This window comes from Rhineura floridana, chromosome 4 (genome assembly GCF_030035675.1).
Source record: "Rhineura floridana isolate rRhiFlo1 chromosome 4, rRhiFlo1.hap2, whole genome shotgun sequence".
Taxonomy (NCBI): Eukaryota; Metazoa; Chordata; class Lepidosauria; order Squamata; family Rhineuridae; genus Rhineura; species Rhineura floridana.
The window spans coordinates 85870210-85889816 of record NC_084483.1 but is presented as its reverse complement, the minus strand read 5'-3'; the positions used below and the strand labels follow the sequence as shown (position 1 = coordinate 85889816).

At 42.9% G+C, this 19607-nt stretch overlaps 1 protein-coding gene across 8 annotated transcripts in view; it reads left to right on the top strand.

Annotated features, from left to right (window-relative positions):
* AK9 (adenylate kinase 9) overlaps positions 1-19607 on the top strand; it is a 120944-nt gene that overhangs the window by 54458 nt on the left and 46879 nt on the right. For 6 of the 8 annotated variants that reach the window (XM_061623584.1, XM_061623582.1, XM_061623581.1 and 3 more), the window contains exons 20-26: positions 4281-4409; positions 5223-5294; positions 9630-9707; positions 10374-10580; positions 12244-12383; positions 13223-13435; positions 14588-14869. In XM_061623584.1, the coding sequence (XP_061479568.1) occupies positions 4281-4409; positions 5223-5294; positions 9630-9707; positions 10374-10580; positions 12244-12383; positions 13223-13435; positions 14588-14869 (1121 nt within the window). Of the gene's footprint in view, positions 1-4280; positions 4410-5222; positions 5295-9629; positions 9708-10359; positions 10581-12243; positions 12384-13222; positions 13436-14587; positions 14870-19607 lie in introns of those variants that run through there. The other 2 variants (XM_061623586.1, XM_061623589.1) reach the window with 2 other exon arrangements.

The following is a 19607-nucleotide window of genomic DNA, read 5'->3' as shown; positions in this document are numbered from 1 at the left end:
TTTCTTGTCATAGCTCCAGGCAGCTTTAACCCCCACCTTGATCTTAAAGCATTTTGAGCCTGCTCTGCTAGGAGGAGATTTTCGACATCAAGGTGGAGATTGGAGATTTGGCATCCCCCTGTGTGTGTTTGTTTGCAATATTGCAGGTAGCTCTGAAGAATTCAGAAAGAACATTTTTCCCACTCTTGGAAACTGTTTATAGTTTTTTGTCAAACAGGGGGCTTTTTTCCATATGTAAACTTTGTTTTCCTATATTGTCAGGATCATCCCCCCGCCCTCAGACCACGATTATGTAGCAGTAAGGTCCAGTATAGAGAATGATATGCTGTATATTTTTTAAAGCAAGCATGTGGTAGGTACAACATCAGCTCTTCCTGCACTGTGAGCAGCAAGTTGGATCTAACTATGTTATGTTTCCTGAGGTCAGAAGACCTTTTCCCACCACCCAGTGAAACCTACTACCATAATCTGCCATTCACAAGTAAAGCACCTAACCAAGAAATCAAAGCAGATGTAACCTCTTACATGTTACATGTAGTTTCACACACCTGTTAGGCGCATTTGCACTTCTCATTTTTAGGGATGAAGTAATGTGCAAAGAACCCTCAATGTACACAGAGGAGAAAGCTGTAGCCAGTTCTAGCTTCCTGGCATATATGTCTAACATTCATCTTGCTAGATATATGTGTTTACCATGTGCTCACATTTCGGTTTTATGTGCACATGTAAAAAATGCTTGTGTGTCCACTAGAAATATACAGTGCATGAAACAGCTTACTGAGGTAAGTAACTTTTATCATGTGCTTCTTGGTTTGTTAATTAAATGGCATTATGGCTCTGTTGATTAGTCTCTATGTTTCCAAGGAAAAAATAGAAGAGCCTGTAAATAACTGATGATTCAAGCAGCCCAATGCTTTGAAGGGACTAATCTATCACATAAGGGGTTGTGTTTGCATAAATATTCCTCTTGCACATGTATCTCTTGGTATATAGTCATTCATGTAGGTATTGCACAGCTATACAGTGTAGTAAGTAGACTAATTCAAGGGTGGGTAGAAGATAGATCAGGCTCTAATGGCACTTTGTTGGACAATTTGTCATAGATTCCCTGAGTGGGGATGGGAATCTGTTAGCCAGTGCTGGTTCAAAAGCAATCCATCAACCTCACAGGCTAGTATCAATTCAGATTCATTCTTTGACCATTAACTGCTGCTTTTACCAATCTGTTTTTTGCCCCAAGGAAAAAATATTGACATTAATATCTATATTTTAAAGGAAATAGCAGTATTTTGAAAAGAAATGTTGATAAATTAAATAAAATATCAATAAATTGAAGGAAATATCAATAAAAATAATGATATTAATATCAATATTTTAGACATGGACTTTCATTTTAAAAAATCCATTTCTGAAAATAGTTGTGGAAAATCACTGCATAAAAATCTGGTCTGCAACTATAACGAATAAGCGAATTAATGGAAAATTCGGTACTAAATCTGAATTGGGCAGAATTCTATTTACTCCTGACTTTGACCAATGGCAATAAAAAAATGCATGTTTCCTTTCTAAATAAGACCATTAGAATACTAATCTGAGTAACCTGGAACTGTATATGCAGGTCAGCCGAATTGGATGCAACAGGTAGTTGGCTCCACTCCCAAGCTTATCATTTTGCATGTCTGCTCCATTTTCTCAATTATTTATTTTATTTATTTATTTATTTATTTTATTACATTTTTAGACCGCCCTATAGCAATAAGCTCCCACTCTTTTGCACCCAACTCTTTTGCACCCAACTCTGGTTCTAGAAAAAACAAAGAAGATTCTACAAGCCTACAGTCTGATTATGCCTAGACTAGCCTGATCACTGCAATAGAATAGATACAGATGCTTAATTGGCATTGCAAGATGTCAGGAAAGGGAGGAGACACCTTTATCTTCAATAAAATTGCACAAGCAACTGTAGTTGGTGGGGGGGCACTACAACTGCCAGGTTGCCTAAGGATTTCTTCTTCCCATAGATACCTATCTATCACATCTTTGGAGGCCCTTCCCAAGATGCCCCGCCAAATGATATTTGGCAGGTGGCCACTAGAGGGAGGGTCTTTTCAGTGGCGGCACCTCTCCACAGAGGCTCTTACTTGGTGCCTGTGTTCTCTTCCTTTCACTGCCAGATGAAGACCCGAAGAGCCTCTGTCCATAATGACTTATCCTAGGTAAATATCCCAAGTTTTGAAAATGGCTGGCTGGCTGGCTCTTTAAAAAAAAGGTTAAAAACATATTGTTTTTAAAAAATGGTTTAAAAACATATTAAAAAGCAATTCCAACACAGACACAGACTGGGATAAGGTCTCAACTTAAAAGGCTTGTTGAAAGAGGAAGGTCTTCAATAGGCCCTGAAAAGATAACACAGATGGCACCTGTCTAATATTTAAAAGGAGGTAATTCCACAGGGTAGGTGCCACCACACGAAAGGTCAGTTTCCTATGTTGTGCGGAACAGACCTCCTGATGAGATGATATCTGCAGGAGGCCCTCACCTGCAGAACGCAGTGATCGACTGGGTATATAAGGGATAAGACGGTCTTTCAGGTATCCTTCTCCTAAGCTGTATAGGGCTTTGTACACCAAAACTGGAACCTTGAACTTGGCCTGGTAGCAAATGGGTAGCCACTGCAGTTCTTTCAGCAGCAGGGTAACACATTGGTGATACCTTGCCCCAATGAGCTGTCTCACCACGTTTTGCACCAGCTGCAGCTTCCAGACCAACCTCAAGGGCAGCCCCACATAGAGTACATTACAGTAATCCAGCATAGAGGTTACCAGTACATGGACAACAGTAGTCAGGCTATCCCGGTCCAGAATTGGCCGCAGCTGTCTTACCAGCTGAAGCTGGTAGAAGGCATTCCTAGCCACTGAGGTCACCTGGTCCTCTAGCAACAAATATGGATCCAGGAACACCCCCAGACTATGGACCTACTCCTTCAGAGGAAGTACGACCCCATCCAAAGCAGGCAACTGACTAATTATCTGAACTCAGGAACCACCAGCCCACAGCGCCTCCATCTTGCTAGTAGGATTCAGACTCAGTTTATTGACCCTCATCCAGCCATTCACTGAGTCCAGGCAGAGGTCCAGGGCTTGCATGGCCTCTCCCAATTCAGATGTTACAGAGAAATAGAGCTGAGTATCATCAGTGTACTGCTGACACCTCACCCCAAATCTCCTGATGACCGCTCCCAAGAGCTTCATATAGATGTTAAACAGCATGGGGGACAAGATGGTACCCTGCAACACCCCACAGCATAATTGCCATGGGACCGAAAGACAATCACGAATGCCATTCTCTGAAAATGACTTTGGAGATAGGATCGGAACCGCTGTAAAACAGTGCCTCCAATACCCATCTCACCAAGTTGGCCCAGAAGGATACCATAGTCAATGGTATCAAAAGCTGCTGAGAGATCAAGTAAGAGTAACAGGGTTGCACTCCTCCTGTCCTTCTCCCGATAAAGGTCATCCATCAGGGCGACCAAGGCCAATTCAGTCCCATAACTGTCTGAACCCAAACTGTAATGGGTCAAGACAATCTGTTTCATCCAAGAGTACTTGCAATTGCAATGCCACAGCCCTCTCAATCACCTTCCCTAAGAAGGGGTATTTGCGACCAATCAGTAATTGTCGCAGACCAGTGGGTCCAGGGTGGGCTTTTTCAGGAACGATCGGATCACTGCCTCTTTCAGGGTGGCTGGAACCACTCCCTCCCACAATGATGCATTGACCACACCCCGGATCAACTCAGTCAATCCCCCTCTGCAAGCTTTAATAAGCCAAGAAAGGCAAGGGTCAAGAGGAGGCAGTCCTGGCCACATCATCGCAACCTTCTCTACGTCATCAGGCCACATCAACTGAAACCGTTCCCAAGAAGTTGCAGCAAACGTTGCACTGGACACCTCATTGGGGACTACAGTAGATGTGGATGGGGCATCAAGACTGCTAAGGAGGCAATCAACTTTACCCTCATTGTTTGCAATTCAGGATTCCTTTTAGCCATAATCATTGGAATATATGTACCCAGGCCTTATTTCTACCTCATAGTAAACCTGTGTGAATTAATCATGTGCCTACCTATCTGAACATTCATCAAACCTAAATAGAGAACTATTGTCTAGTGCATATGTAGGGTGGTTTCATTGTTTAGAATGTTACAGAGGTCCATCTCTGAAGATTCAAAATGGCTTTGTGAATGTTAGGATGGATGTATTTTTCTTATGTCTACAGAATCCATGGACTTTTTAGAGCACCCATCTGCATCTGAATCACAGTCCAAAATACATTCTGGGGCTGAATCAGGCCAAATAGTGCAACCTACTGATTCTGCTCTAACTAAAGAGAAAGAAAAGTCTGGAGGTTGGTCTTCTTTAGCGTGTAACTTATCCTTCTTTTCTATCAAAAGAAACTCAGTGCTACCTTTTTCTATTGCTTGCACTGTCTTTCTCCCAAGTATCCTTTGTTAAATAATGAAATAATGTAATGATGATGCTGTCAAAGATTTGCACGCAACATCATTGATTTTGCCTAGTGAAGACATTTGTCTTGTGTTATCTTTTCCATTTTCCTTTGACTGTATCCTCACTGGTAATAGCATGACTTTCTGTAGTCTAGTTAAAACATTCTTGCTGCAATAAAGCCAGGCATAGGCCTTGTTTATGCACTTCCAGTACCACACAAATAATGTTTTGTGTGAGCCAGTAGCTCATGTAATCTGTCTGTATAGTTGCCTAATCTATATACTCCTTCCCACATCTCCAAAGGCATAGATGGTAGAGATTGAACTAGTTGTGCATGCTTTTGTATGCTCAAAATGTCATTGGAGTTGTGTGAGGCCTTGTGCTTCCAAGGCATAGTCCCTGCTGCCACCAAGCAAAGAAAGCTACCAAAAGCCCAAACATTTGAAACAGATCTATAATGCAAAAGCTAAGCTATCGAGGCCAATCTGTCTCCTGCTGTAGCTCTTGCAGCACAACTAGAAGCTTGTATCACAACCACTACAGTAGCATAAATGGGGCCACTATTATAGTTCTTGGCTTCTGCAATTTAGAAGCTTACCCAAGGTTTTAGTTACCATGAATTTTTGTGCGTATGGGTGAAATGTGTGTCACAGTTAAATAAAGAATCCTTATTTATCTGTAACATTGAATATTTTAATATATCCAATCATAGAATCAGTAGAAACTGAGGGTCAACTTGATGAAGTACAGAGGTCTATGGATTCCAAAGAGCAACCTAAGACAGGTAAGATTTCACAAACATGCTTTTGTCCGTACATGTTACCACACAATTTTTAAAAAAAGACACATTACTTATAGTTATCTATTTGGGTGGTAAAAAAGATTTCACCTCATATAATTTGGGGAAATTTGGTTATTGTTCATTTTAAACCTTGAGTTTACACTCTGTCCATGCTCTTGAGCTAGATTCTACAACTCCAAAGTTTAGTTTCAGGGGACTTCACTCAGTCAGAGCACAAACAGGAAGAGTTTTCATGTTGAAATGTTTCAAGAGTTATCCCGAAGTGCTATCTGTTAGAGTCACCTACGCAATGGGCTCCCATCTAGAATTTTCCAAGGAAAAAAATATCCTGGGTGCCATCAAGAGGACAAGAGAAGAGCCACATCTTGGGTCTGATTTTATATTGTGTTATTCATTCCTTTAATCTATCTTCAATTTCATTTTTTAACAACAAAGTGATATAATCTCCAGGATTTGCATTGCAGTCCAGACTCTCCCAGTGCCACTTTGACCAAAATTAGTGCATGGTTGACATAGAGATTACATCTCTTTGAGCATCAGTCACCCTATCTCAGGCCTCCTGGGAAACCAGAATATGATTAGTTTTGAAGTAAGATTTGTATCTCATTAAAAAATAGGTGTAATCTCTGACCATCAGATGGCGATTTCTCCCGACATCCAGCAGCCCAAAGTCTCCCACAAGATGTGCCAAGTTTGATGGATCTAGAGTTAGAATCCTCATCCTCCAACTTCTAACAAGCTGCACATCCATCACATTATCACCCCACCACCACCATAAGATGATACCCTGTTTAAATGAACCCAATTCTTTTAGGGTGTTTGAGACAAAAAAGATGCCTTATATTGGTACAGCAAACGGAACTCAATGTAACTGCTATCCCCCCCACACAAAAAAGTGCCTAACAAAAAATGTCTGCCTCTTTGATCTCTGCAAACATCAGAGACTGCTACAAGACACTTTTTAGCCAACAGTATTGCTGCCACCATCCTGGCTTTTAAAGACCCGTGTGCACCAAGTTGTTCCCCCAACCAAGAGCACCTGAATTACATTCACATTTGCTGCATTCTGATGATTCTCACCTTCCCCGCTATGATCCCAAATATAACAGAACATGCATCACAAAACAAGAAACATAAACCCAAATCCCACCCTCTCTCCCCTCCCACCAGGTGCAGAGCCCCACTGCATAAATGGAAACTGGATGAGGGTAACCCACATAATAAACCAGAGGAGTCCTAGTGAGACAAACCACATAGGTGGGCTCCTATTTATACTATATAAATAAATAAATAGGTAGGTGGTGATGACAGTCCATGATGATAGTCCTCACCTCTCCTGTTCCCTTTCAGTCCCCTGTAAAAATTCAAGTAGAGATAATAGCAACCATAACTAGAAAAGATTTCACGAAACGATCAGACTAGCCAGCCAAAGTCATCATGTATTTTTCCCTTCCACACAAAAGTGCTGGCTGCCAATCCAGTCGTCCAAGCACTTAAAACAGATGTCAGAAGAAAAATAGATTTGACATCACATGATACTTCCTAAGAAATTGGGAGAGTACAGCTTGATTCACAGCTTTGCTGACTCCTCTGCCACTTCCACTCCTTCCTCATCTTTTGGTAATCCCTGAAATGCACTTTTGCCACTTGCATCCACACCCAGGCGCAGGTGAGTAAGTAGTGACAGTGCACTGCTTCCACTCACTTGCTTATCCTCCCCCTCTGTGGAGGACACAAGGCAGGTGAATGAGCAGTAGTGGCTGATCCTTGCCACTGCTGCAGCTGTCACTGTCCTGCTTGCTTGGGGCAGGCTAGTGAGTGACAACACTGCCGGGGCTGGCTGTCCTCTCACTAACTGCGAGGAGGAGAAGGTGAAAAGTCTGAACATAGAAAGCTGTTCATTGGTTCATCTAGCTCAGTACCATCAACAATGGCTGTCTAGGGTTTCAGGCATGATTCTTTACTAGCCCTGCCTTCTTTGCTTCCTTCCTTCCTTATTTATGATTTGCTTTATATCCCACCCTTTCTCCCAGTAGAAGCCCAGGGCGGCAAACAAAAGTACTAAAAACACCATAAAAACAGACTGTAAAATATATTAACACAAAACATCTTTACAGATTTTTTAAAAAAAGCATTTAAAACATCTTTTTTTAAAAAAAGGAAAGGTTTAAAAAAATATTAAAAAGCAATTCCAACACAGACACAGATTGGGATAAGATCTCAGCTTAAAAGACTTGTTGAAAGAGGAAGGCCTTCAGCAGGCACTGAAAAGATAACAGAGATGGCGTCTGTCTAACATTTAAGGGGTGGGAATTCCAAAGGGTAGATGCCACTACACTAAAGGTCTATTTCCTATATTGTATAGAACGGACCTCCTGATGAGATGGTATCTGCAGGAGACCCCCGCCTACAGAGCTCAGTGATCGACTGGGTATATAAAGGATAAGATGGTATTTTAGGTATCCTGGTCACAAGCTGTATAGGGCTTTGTATACCAAAACTAGAACCTTGAACTTAGTCTGGTAGCTAATAGGTAGCCAATGCAATTTTTTCAGCAGGGGGGTGACATGTTGGTGATACTCTGCCCCAGTGAGCAGTCTCGCAACTGCATTCTGCACCAGCTGCAGCTTCCAGACCAACCTCAAGGGTAGCCCCACATAGAGTGCATTATAGTAATCAAGCCTGGAGGTTACCAGTGCATGGACAACAGTGGTTAAGCTATCCTGGTCCAGAAACGGCTGCAGCTGTCTTACCAGCTGTAGCTGGTAAAAGGCACTCCTAGCCACTGAGATCACCTGGGCCTCTAGCAACAAAGATGGATCCAGGAGCACCCTGAGACTATGGACCTGCTCTTTCAGAGGAAGTACGACCCCATTCAAAGCAGGCAACTGACCAATTATCTGAACTCAGGAACCGCCAACCCACAGCGTCTCCATCTTGCTAGGATTCAGACTCAGTTTATTGGCTCTCATCCAGCCCTCACCGAGTCCAGACAGCAGTCCAGGGCTTGCACATGGCCTCTCCTGATTCAGATGTTACAGAGAAATAGAATTGGGTATCATCAGCGTACTGCTGATACCACACCCCAAATCTCCTGATGTACACTCTCAAGGGCTTCATATAGATGTTAAACAGCATAGGGGACAAGATGGTACCCTGTGGCACTCCACAGCACAACTGCCAGGGGGCCAAAAGACAATCACCCAATACTATTCTCTGAAAACGACCCTGGAGATGGGATCAGAACCACTGTAAAACAGTGTCTCCAATACCCATCTCACCAAGTCAACCCAGAAGGATACCATGGTCAATGGTATCAAAAGCCACTGACAGGTCAAGTAAGAATAACAGGATCGAACTCCCCTTGTCCTTCTCCCGATAAAGGTCATCCATCAGTGCAACCAAGGCCGATTCAGTCCCATAACCAGGCCTGAACCCTGATTGGAATGGGTCAAGATAATCTGTTTCATCCAAGCAAATGCTGGGGTTTACATCTGGGACATTCTGCATGCAAAGCCTTCCCATATTAAGATGCCAGCACTGGGGTGGGGGACATTATCCCAAGAAGGGTCAAACCTTCCATGGGGCTCAGGCTTTGTTGCAGGCAGCAGTGATTGTTGCTGCGGCTCCTCAGCCACAATGTTTTGTCAGAGGTCCGTGCTGATTGGCCCTCCTAGAGCTTTGGAACCTCAGCAATTGCCTGGTGATGCTGACCCCTTGATGCTAGCCTTTGGTGTCAAATGTGTTGATGTTCTTATGTATAATAAAAATAAGTGCTGAGTTTTAAGATGGTCACTCTAAATTTAATGCAGTGGCTGTGTCTTCTAAGCCAGTCCATTATGTTAGCAGGAAACACAAACACCACACATCACTCACAAAAATAAACCCTCTGTCAATAACATACATTTTGATGACACACTAGCAATCTATCCCCATTTTTATTCTTAATTTTTATTCCTTAATTGCAGAAAGCTGTAGTAGCTTCTGAAGCATGCTTTTAAACTTCTTCTCGCCCCTCACCTCACCGTGGACATCTTGAGATGTCAACCTTTTCCTCAGCCCTACACTTGCGTATTGCATCTTTGTATTTCTATGGTAACTCCCTTAATATTTCAAAATCTTTTAAAGCTTTTTTTTATGAAGTGCAGATGGGAAACCTGGGGTTCTTCAGGTGTAGTTCCCATCAGCCCTAGCCAGCATGGTCAACAGTCATGGATGATGGGAACTGTAGTCCAGCAGCACTTGGAAGGCTACAGGTTCGCCATCCCTGCTATGAAGTATACAGAAGGAAAAAGCATTCTCTGCTTGTTCTCACAGAATCAACAGAACACCTTGAAACGGAAGAAAAACCTCAGTCAGAGCATGAACAACTGAAGAGCATTGCATCGGAACTAGGTTAGAGCACAAGTTTCTTTCCTTCCATGATATTCTTTAGCCAGCCAATTAAATATAGATCCTGTGTTGCATATTTTAATTATAATTATGTACCTGTCTTGATTTCTTCACCAGAAATCCAATTCTGCTGTGAAGAATTATACACTTGAATTGACTTGCTATGTAATTCAATAACCACATGCAAATTTAATAAAGTAACTGAGCCTCTTTCCTTTTTTTTCTTTAGCAGTGTATGAAGAAGCAGCACAATAACTTGGCAATTATGTTTCTCAGACACTGAGAAAAATACATTGTTAAACTTATAGGGGGATTAATCAGGACAGACCCACTGAAGTCAGTGGACTTGGGGCCATCAATTTCAGTGAATCTACTCTGAGTATGATTTAGTTGGATATCACTCATAGTTATGCTGAAAATAACAAATAACCAATGAGAAGAGAAATTATCAGTTGAAATTACCTTGTTAGAAGTGGGACTTGCAGCAAAATGTTGCAATGTGAAGTTTAAAGTTCCAGAGAACTCACTAATTCCTCCCTCTTGTCAGGGTGTGTGTGTGCCATTTTGGCTTGATAAGCATCGGCACTTGTGCCTGGACATCAAACAAGAGGGAACAATATACTTCATCAATGTGAAATTATTCTCTAAAATGCAGTTTGATTTGTTCAGGAGTCAAGCTACCAGAATATCCTGAGGGTGGTTTCCCAGATGTACCAGAAATAGAACCACTTAAAAGCAAGATTACCCAGTTCATGCATAGTTGGCAAAAAATGGAGGGAGCAGTTGCAGAATCACCTTTAATTCAGATTTCAGAAATAGAGATTGAGGGGCAAAGTCCAGAGATGCTGCTTAACCAGAGTGTTCTAGCTATGGAACGTAAGTCGTTCTCATCATTATTTTTTTCTTTACATTCTGTTTCAAATGAAAAAATTGTAAATAAATAAATACAAACCAAGAAGAGCAGTGATGCTAGTCTTTCAAATTATGAAAGGACTTGACAAGATATGTCTATTATTATATCATTGTAAAATGTTGCTGTAAATTAAGCTTGTACAACTTGTGATCTGCCTCCAAAAGTGTGAAGAGCATCCTGCGATTGCCTGCCTGCCAACCTGGCTAGGGCTATAAGAACAGTGAGGTTATCAACAGTTTAAACTCCTCATGCAGCATGCACTGCACCCTGCACCTACCATTTGGGAAAAGGGGGGGGGACTTTAAAAATCATTGGATGCGTATGCAACTACCACAACTTTTTCTTTATTATAATAATATTGCTTTAGATTATTTGTTTATGTATATTTATTGAGGCTGTTTGCTTGAGTCAGTGCCAGTGTACCAGTTCAGGACGAAGGTTTGCTCCTCGCCGGCTTCTGTATGTTAATATAGACACAGGCACCTGCATTGTGGCACAGTGGTGGAGGGATGAGTAATGGAGGAAAACTGACTATGACCACATTCACACCATACATTTATTCCACTATTGTTCCACTTTAAACAGTCATGACTTCTCCCAAAGAATCCTGAGAAGGGTAGTTTGTGAAGGGTGTTGAGCATTGTTAGGAGACCCCTATCCCCCTCATAGATTTCAGAGTGGTTTAGTAGTCAATCCCTCTTTATACCCTGCCTTATGGCCAAAAGGCCCTCAAGGCGGCTTACAAGAAAAACACAAATACAGAAATACATCAATAAAACAATACAATTCACAAAAATTAAATAACAAATAAAACTATTAAAAAATATGTCAGAGGTGGTGGAGACAGTCACAGAAAAACCAGTGATTATATATCTGCCAATCTTGTTAACACAGTGAATTATGTGACACTGATGCACTCTAGAAAGGATGGAAATGCTGCAACTGAATGGAGTGTTGTGATCTGAATCCATAGCCATTAAAACACACTGGTTATTGCCATCCCAATCTCTGTAAAATGAGCCGCAAAAATATTTTCAATGGACCATTTTAATCCCTTTTGTGTCTCCTATGAGAATGACAGTCATAGTTCTCCACAAATGTATGCAGAAGATCTTATGAGGATGGTGAGACAGAGAAATAAAAATCTGCCAGCCAGACCAAACTGGAAATCCCACGGATTTTGTTTTGGTATGATCCACATTTTACAGTGAAAAGGAGAGTATCTTAACTTCCTAGGGAGAAGAGGGAACAGAACTAAAATATCCACACTGGAAAGTGGAGGGAAGCAGAACAATAGCCTTCTTCTAGCATATTTGGCATTCTGCGATAGCCTCCTACTCTGTCCTCTCTCTCGCACACACATCTCTCTATTATTTTAGGACTTAAGACTGAGTTGTCGCATAGCCTGATATCTAATGTACAACTCACTGATTTCAGCAGGCATGCATGTACATAGTTGTCCACCAGGCAATGCTCTATATACAATTTGAACAGTTTATGTGTTTCAGTAACATATGCTTTTTAATCAATTTTCAGTGTAAGTGTTTGTCATGATTTATCTCTGGCCTTGCATGCTTCCATATTACATTTTTAAGAAAAACATTAAAGCATTAATATCTCTGGCAGAACCTTTTAAGTATCATGGCTGGGAATTTGGTCCTGAAGATGAGGATGAGGAACAAGAAGATTTGCATGCTGAAGCAGAGGCATTGGCAGAGGAAGAGGAAGAGGAAGAGGAAGAAGATGAGGAAGAAGAGGAGGAGGAAGTAAGCTACAGCCTGAATTTGATAGATTTTCTTTAGCTGTAATTTTTTTCATGTATATTTTCAATCCCAATAGCCAAGAAACATTTCCTTCTCCGTCTCAATACGTTTCATGCCTTTCTTTTTGGGGTTGTATGGGAGTGTTGAGATTTGGGATTTTTGTTCAGCATTATCTATGTGCAGCAGCCACCTTAAGCTAGGTTTGATGTTTGGGTGCTAAATTCATGAAGAAGTTGCATATTTGAAGCAAAATTATGTGTGTGGCCTCCATTTACTGAGGGCAGAATTTAGTCTGCCAAGCTATTTGAGTTTGCTATGTCCGATCTACTGAATGCTGAAATGCTGAACGTGTTTACATTTCAATGAATTTAATACAATTTGCAAGTGTTACTGCTACCTTTCTTTGGACTGCTCGACATCATTGCATTCCAGTGAGAGTTATAGTGAGTGCCATCTCCAAGCAGAAACATTTTTGTATGCTGATCTACTTTTCAAGAATGCAAAAGACTGTTGTTGGTGCAATCTCTTAATTAGCTGCTGGAGCATTTACTCTGACAGCATTCATCACCCTTTGGGGAGGGGGTACAGGAGTGGTTGCCAGACACTGCTGAAACATCCTCTTGCCCACCACCCACCTACAGCTGATTGGCACTCTCAGCGCTGACAACACTGATCACATTCTTGGTGAGGGGAGGTCTCCTTGGCTGCAACAGTAGATGTGCAGCCTTCAGCTGCCCTCTGGATACCTGTATCTTCTGGGCCAATAAGTTAGACTAATTTTTTAAAGGATATTTATGAAAGTAATGCTCAACACCCTATCAGAAATATTTTTCCATTTTAAGGATGAAGAAAAAGCTGCTGAGAGGAAGAGACACATGGGAGATACAAAGCACTTTTGCCCAGTGGTTCTGAAGGAAAACTTTATCCTTTACCCAGGACTTAGTGAAAATGAAGCTAAATATCGAGAAAAAACCTATTATTTTTCAACTCCAGAAAACAGAGATAAATTTTTGGAAAATCCCGAAGAGTATGTGTCTCACAATGAGCCATTAAAAGTATGCAACAGTTTCAAAATCTTTCATATGTCTGTTACAGAAAAGATTGATATTGACTGTGATTCTAGTATTATTTTGTCCCTATTTCTCCTAATGGCTCAGAGCGCCAGCCATAGTGTCACTCTGGAGCATTGTGAGAAATTGCCATACACAGCCATTGCCACCACATACACCCATGGCTTGGGGGAGGAGGGTGGGAGACACCAACCAAGAGACACATTGGTGGGTCAGAGGAGACTACAATGGTCTTCCCCAAATCCATGCCTGAGCTGGGCATATATGTTAAAGCTAGAGAACGGGTTTGATCTTGAGCAGGCAAGGGCAAGAACTGGATTGTAAAGTGTAACAGTCAGAAGGTACAGAAGGTCTGTTGACTAGGCAAGATCAGAATGCCAGGCATCCACTATTTATTTTAGGCCTAACCAATCAGAGGATTCATGAAACCAACCAGAGGCTTCATACTGCCAGCCAGAGGACCAATATTTCCCTGGCAACATATGCCAGAAGAGGACTCTGAGCCCTAAACACACAAACTAGGTAGCTGACTAGACTAGGTCCCAGTCTCAGCCCCTGGGTTAGCCCAATTGTGTGAGACTTAAAAATACTTTTAAAGTATAGGAGACACATTGCATAAAGCCATAATTGTGTTAGAACTTTTAATAACTTCGTTAAATGAGTATTTGTTAATATACAAATTACTAAATTAGTAACAAATTACTAAGAGAAAAATATGGGATTGAGTCAAATGAAGGAAAGTGAGAATGCTAAGTAGAGCAGCAAGAGCGAATGAGGATAAGCTTAGGCTACAATCTGATACCCACTTACTTGGGAGTAAGCCCCACTGAATTCAATGGGACTTACTTCTGAGCAAACAGGAATAGGACTGCACTGTAAGAGCCTTACTGGATGGTATAGTCTACCATCTTGTTTCCCCAGTGGCCAACCAGATGTCTATGGGAAGTCTACAAGCAGGATATGAGATGAGGGCAATTTATTTCCGTTCTCAACACTAAGGTGTGAACAGTCAACTGATAATAGGCTCTTGAAAGATAAATATAGTAAATATCTCAGACTTCTAAACAAAGTATGGAGCTGTAACTTTATTCAGCATAAACCTGCTCTTTTACATTGACTTTTCCCCCTTTTCTTTAGGCTCCCCCTATAAGAATATTTCTCTTAGGGTCACATGGAGCAGGTAAAACAGTTTGTGCCCGGTGGTTAGCAGAAAAACTAGGCATTTTCCACATTCAGTTTGAAGAGCGCTTACAGGAATTGGTCATGATCAAAACAGGAAAACGAGTTGGACCAGAAGAAGAAGAAGAAGATGAGGAAGAAGGTGCAATGCAAGAAATGGGAGAATCTACTCACGCTGTTACTGACAGCATCATTGATCTTGAACTTGAGAGTGAAGATGAAAATAAGCAGCTTCAAGAGGTAATGCTAGCATATACCATTAGCATACATTAATGACTTCCCAAGAGGAAGATTTGAATAAGCAGAATCAAGTCCTAGACTGTTGAACTTGAAGTTCTAGGTGGAGATTCTTGTGCTACAATGCTCCCTAGACATATAAAAACTTTCCTGCATGTAAAGTAACATATCAAGTCAAAGACTAGGCCTTGCCCTTTATGATGTTGTTCTTGACTTTGATGTTCAGGGGTTTTGGGGGTGTGTGGTTGGAGAATTCAAAAATTGATACATACTCACAGAGGCTGAAGGGGTTAAGTCCAAGAAAGGATTGATTCTCATGGAATTCTTAGTTCTCCCATGGATGACAGAGGTCTCCAAGTGGGTAGTGTAGCTCCCCCTGCAGCTCAGAGACAGGAAACGCTTCAGCTAATATTTTTGCTCCTCCCCTCTTGCTGAGGCTCAGGTTCGTTTCCTGTCTCAGCTCGGAGTGCATCCTTCTGAGTTATCTTTCCTCTGTAAAGGATAATAGTTCTTCTCCCTTACCGTGTTTTATCTCTTTATTTGTTTCTTACACTTGCTTCCCCTCTGTTCGTTGTTCTTACAAAAAAAAAATCTGTCACCTTCTTCGCCTCCTTCCCTCTGTCAGTTTTCCTTGCCTTTTATCAGCTGTCTTTCTCATCTTTCTCCCTGCGAGACATGGACAAAACAAAAGGTCATTCAACAAGAAAAAAGAAATATTGTAAAAAGCCTGGGCAGCACTTGGCAGCAGCCGCAGTCAGTTCCCACCCGCTCCAGCCTCCCGCCAATTTTCAGCAAGGGCTGCTTATTGGCAGTGATGACCCACTTGAAGGGATGTCTTCAGGGCTTAGCTTTCGCAGCCCTCATATGCCTATGCACAATTATTGAGGCCTTCACGGCAGTGAGTCCACAGACGGGACTAGCACTCCAGACCCAGGACTTTCTCGCATCAGTAGACTTGAAGGAAGCCTACCTGCACATCCCTATATTCCCAACACACCGGCGACTGCTTCACTTCTACTACAAGGGCATTTTCAATTCAAAGCACTACCATTCGGCCTCGCCTCAACACCAAGAGTCTTCACCAAGGTGATGGTGACATTGGTGGCGGGTCTCCGACTGCAAGGTCTGCACATATATCCTTACCTGAACGATCTTCTGATTTGCTCCAGTTCTGTTCATCGGGCTCAGGAAGATGTCCAGATAATGCTAGCACACCTGAAGGATCACGGCTTCTTGGTGAATTCTCAAAAAAGTCACCTCAATCCATCTCAGCAACCGACACACTTGGGAGTGAGACTGGACACAGTGCGACAGTTCATCTCCCTATCACCAGAGAGAATTCAGAAGATTGCCACCTTAGCCCTTCCTTTGACACAAGTTTGGTCAGCAGATGTAATGATGCTCGGGAAGCTACTAGGCATGATGGCATCGGCAATAGGGATCACTCCCTGGGCTCGCTTGCACTTTCAGCCACTTCAATGGCTGCTTCTCCGTTACCAAGATGACATTGCACACTGCAACCACCATTACGTTCTTCTGTCCCGGCAGGTCAAACAGTCCCTTTATTGGTGGACAGCGGCAAGAAACCTGGAAAGGGGAGTATCTCTTCAGGATCCACCTCCCTCAGTCATTACCACCGAAGCAAATCTCAAGGGCTGGGGAGCTCATTGCCAGGGTCACTACGTCCAGAGTTGGTGGTCGCCAATAGGCGCACAGAAGCATCAACTGGCTGGAACTATGAGTAGCACATCTGGCCCTCCAACACTGTGGCCACCATCAGCTTGCCAGATGTTTTGATACGCACCAACAACATGACGACTCGAGCCAACTTGAACAAGCAAGGAGGTACTCGCTCGAGGGCTCTGAACTCCAAGTCAATTGCAGTGCTGTCACGGGCAGAGCAACACATGTTATCAGTCACATCAGAATATATTCAGGGCCACTTGAATGTCACGGTGGATTGGCTGAGTCGACAGAGGCTCTTTCCAGGGGAATGGACCCTCAACATGGAGGTGTTCCATTCTCTTCAGGTGAAGTTTGGCAACTTCAGAGTAGACCTATTCACCTCTGAAGAGAATCATCAGAAGCAGCACTTCTTTTCTTGCTTCCAGAGTCGCGAAGCCGAGCAGCAGGATGCCGTGGCAGTTCCTTGGCCGAAAGGACTACTCTGCGTGTTTCCTCCGACTCCTCTGTTGTCCAGAGTCCTGAAAATGATTAGAACAGAGGGAGCTCGGGTGGTGCTGATAGCACCTTTTGGCCAAGGCATCCCTGGTTCTCGGACATCATACAACTGGTGCAGACGCCACCATTTCATCTACCGGCACATCTGGACTTGCTCCATCAGGGCCTTCTTCTATACCCAGATCCTCAGTGGCTTCGGTTGACCGCATGGAAATTGAGCACAACAGACTGCTAAGATTAGGAATCTCATTGGGAGTAGCAATGCCATCTTGTTGGCAAGACGTCATTCCACCATTCGCAACTACCAGTCTACGTGGAAAGCTTTCTCCATCTGGTGCAACAAGCGTGGCATTGGTCCAGAAGCAGCAGTGGTTGCCAAAGTATTACTGTTCTTGCAAGACGATCTTCAGATGGGCATGCGTCCTAACACATTAAAGAGACAAGCATCAGCCTTACATCTATTCTACAAGGAAAGGGCTCTGTATCTCTGGCTTCCCATCCTCTAATCAAAAGGTTTCTTCGTGGAGCCACTGTCCTCAGCCCTCCAGTTTTCCATCCTGGAGCCTACACACTGCCCTTTCTGCTCTTCAAAAGCCTCTGTTTGAGCCGTTGGGATCCATCCATTGAGAATTCTCTCTTTCAAATCTATCTTTCTGATGGCTGTTACGACGGCACGCAGGGTATCTGAACTGCAGGCTGTTTCAGTCGAGAAACTGTGGGTATTTTCCACAGAGATAGGGTGGTGCTGCGAACTGGCCCAGCCTTTGTGCCCAAAGTCAACATACACCGTGTCTGCCAGGAACCACCAGTCATTGCAGAACTTTGCCAGAGGAAGAAGGGAAGTTTCTCCAGACCCATATGTAGTGACACAGGGACAAACTGTATACTGCAGGGCCACCCTGCTGAATAAACCGCCTAGGTTAGCCCCAGCCCCTTTTGATGATGACCCCCTAATGCCCCTAGTAGGGGATGAAGGAGAGTGGAATGAGGAATCAGATGTGGAAGAATAGCAGTCCATCAGATTATTTAATGTAGTGCATTTTGCAAATCTCCTCTGTGAGTCTCTAGCCACTCTAGCATTTGAGCTTGTTCCTGCTACCTTTAATGGGCTACCTGTTCTTCCTGAGCTAAAACTTTTGGCACGACTTATCAAGATTTCTAACTCATTTAAAGCTATCATTAAGTCCAAAAGGGATACTCCACTACCAAACAAAAAACTTATTTCATAGGCTAGTAAGTTCTGTCTTTTAGAGCAACCAATGATGGGCCAACTGAAACTTCCAGCAGTGGATGGCCCAATTTCTTTGGTGTCTCATGCCCTCCTCCCAAAGGATGGGGATGCACAACTCCAGGACCCATCAAAACACAAAGTCTGATCTTGCTCTTTGCAGGATCTACGAGGCTACTGCCCTGGCAGCTTGAGCATTACACACAGCATCTGTGTTTGCTTGGGCAGAGAAGTTGTTAGATGACAAAGAACAAGACCCTGAGAGAAACTATAAGACACTGATCATCTCTAGATTGTTAGCTTTACTGTCAATTGCAACAATGGACACAACTCAGTTTGCCATCTGTGCAATGACAGCTGGTGTGCATCAATAAAAAGGCCATTTGATTATGGCACTAGGAAGCTGACGTGGCATTGTGCTGTAACCTGGCATTGGCTCCTTCTGTGAGATTGCTGTTTGGTGAGGCTGCGTTTTAGTAGAGACCAGGGGCAAATGTGAAGCCATGTCATCAGCTTGTAGACCAGAAGAGGTCAGCAAGCCTCCAGATAGGTCTCCTCTAGTGTGGCCATAGCAGGCAAACAGCAGCAATTCTGGCTCTCCGGAGCTCCCTCCAGAGCCACCTGTGGTGGGCAAGCTGTAGCTCTTTCTACTGGCCTGGCACTAGACAACATCAGATTGATGGACCTTATCCATGATTCATCATGGATATCGGATGAAGGAGCGCTCTTCACATTGTTTTCTGCCTTCCGCAGTATCTAGGTGTCCTCACAAATGCCAATTTGTGCAAGTAGCAATTAATCACTTTGTGGTGATAGAATTTGTGCCAGCAAGCACAACCTTTTCTGGCTTCTGTTGTGTATTCTTTATAGTGCCCACAAGGGTCAGGATGTGGTGGGCTGCATTCAGCCTCAAGTTTCTCAAAATATTTCTCATATAGAAAGTTCCAGATCTAGCATGTAACAAAGAAGTGCTGTACCAAGCAGACTTTCTTGCTTCAGCCAACTTGACTGAAGCATATTTGCACCTCCCAATTCATCAGGACACACATCTGTTGAGGTTCACATACAAAAGCCAGCATTATCAATACTGGCCCATGCCCTTCAGCCTGACCTCAGCACCAAGGGTATTCATGAAACTTATGGTCACCCTGGTGACCTCAGCAGAGTCAGTTTATAAGTAGACAATTATTTATCTGGTCACCATTTAAAGCTCAGGCATTCAAGGACATTCAGACCACTCTAGAATGTCTGCAGGAGCACGGGTTTCTTGTTAACCAGGCAAAAAGCAGCCTGGTACCTTCTCAGTGCCTGAAACAACTAGGGGCCCTTCTG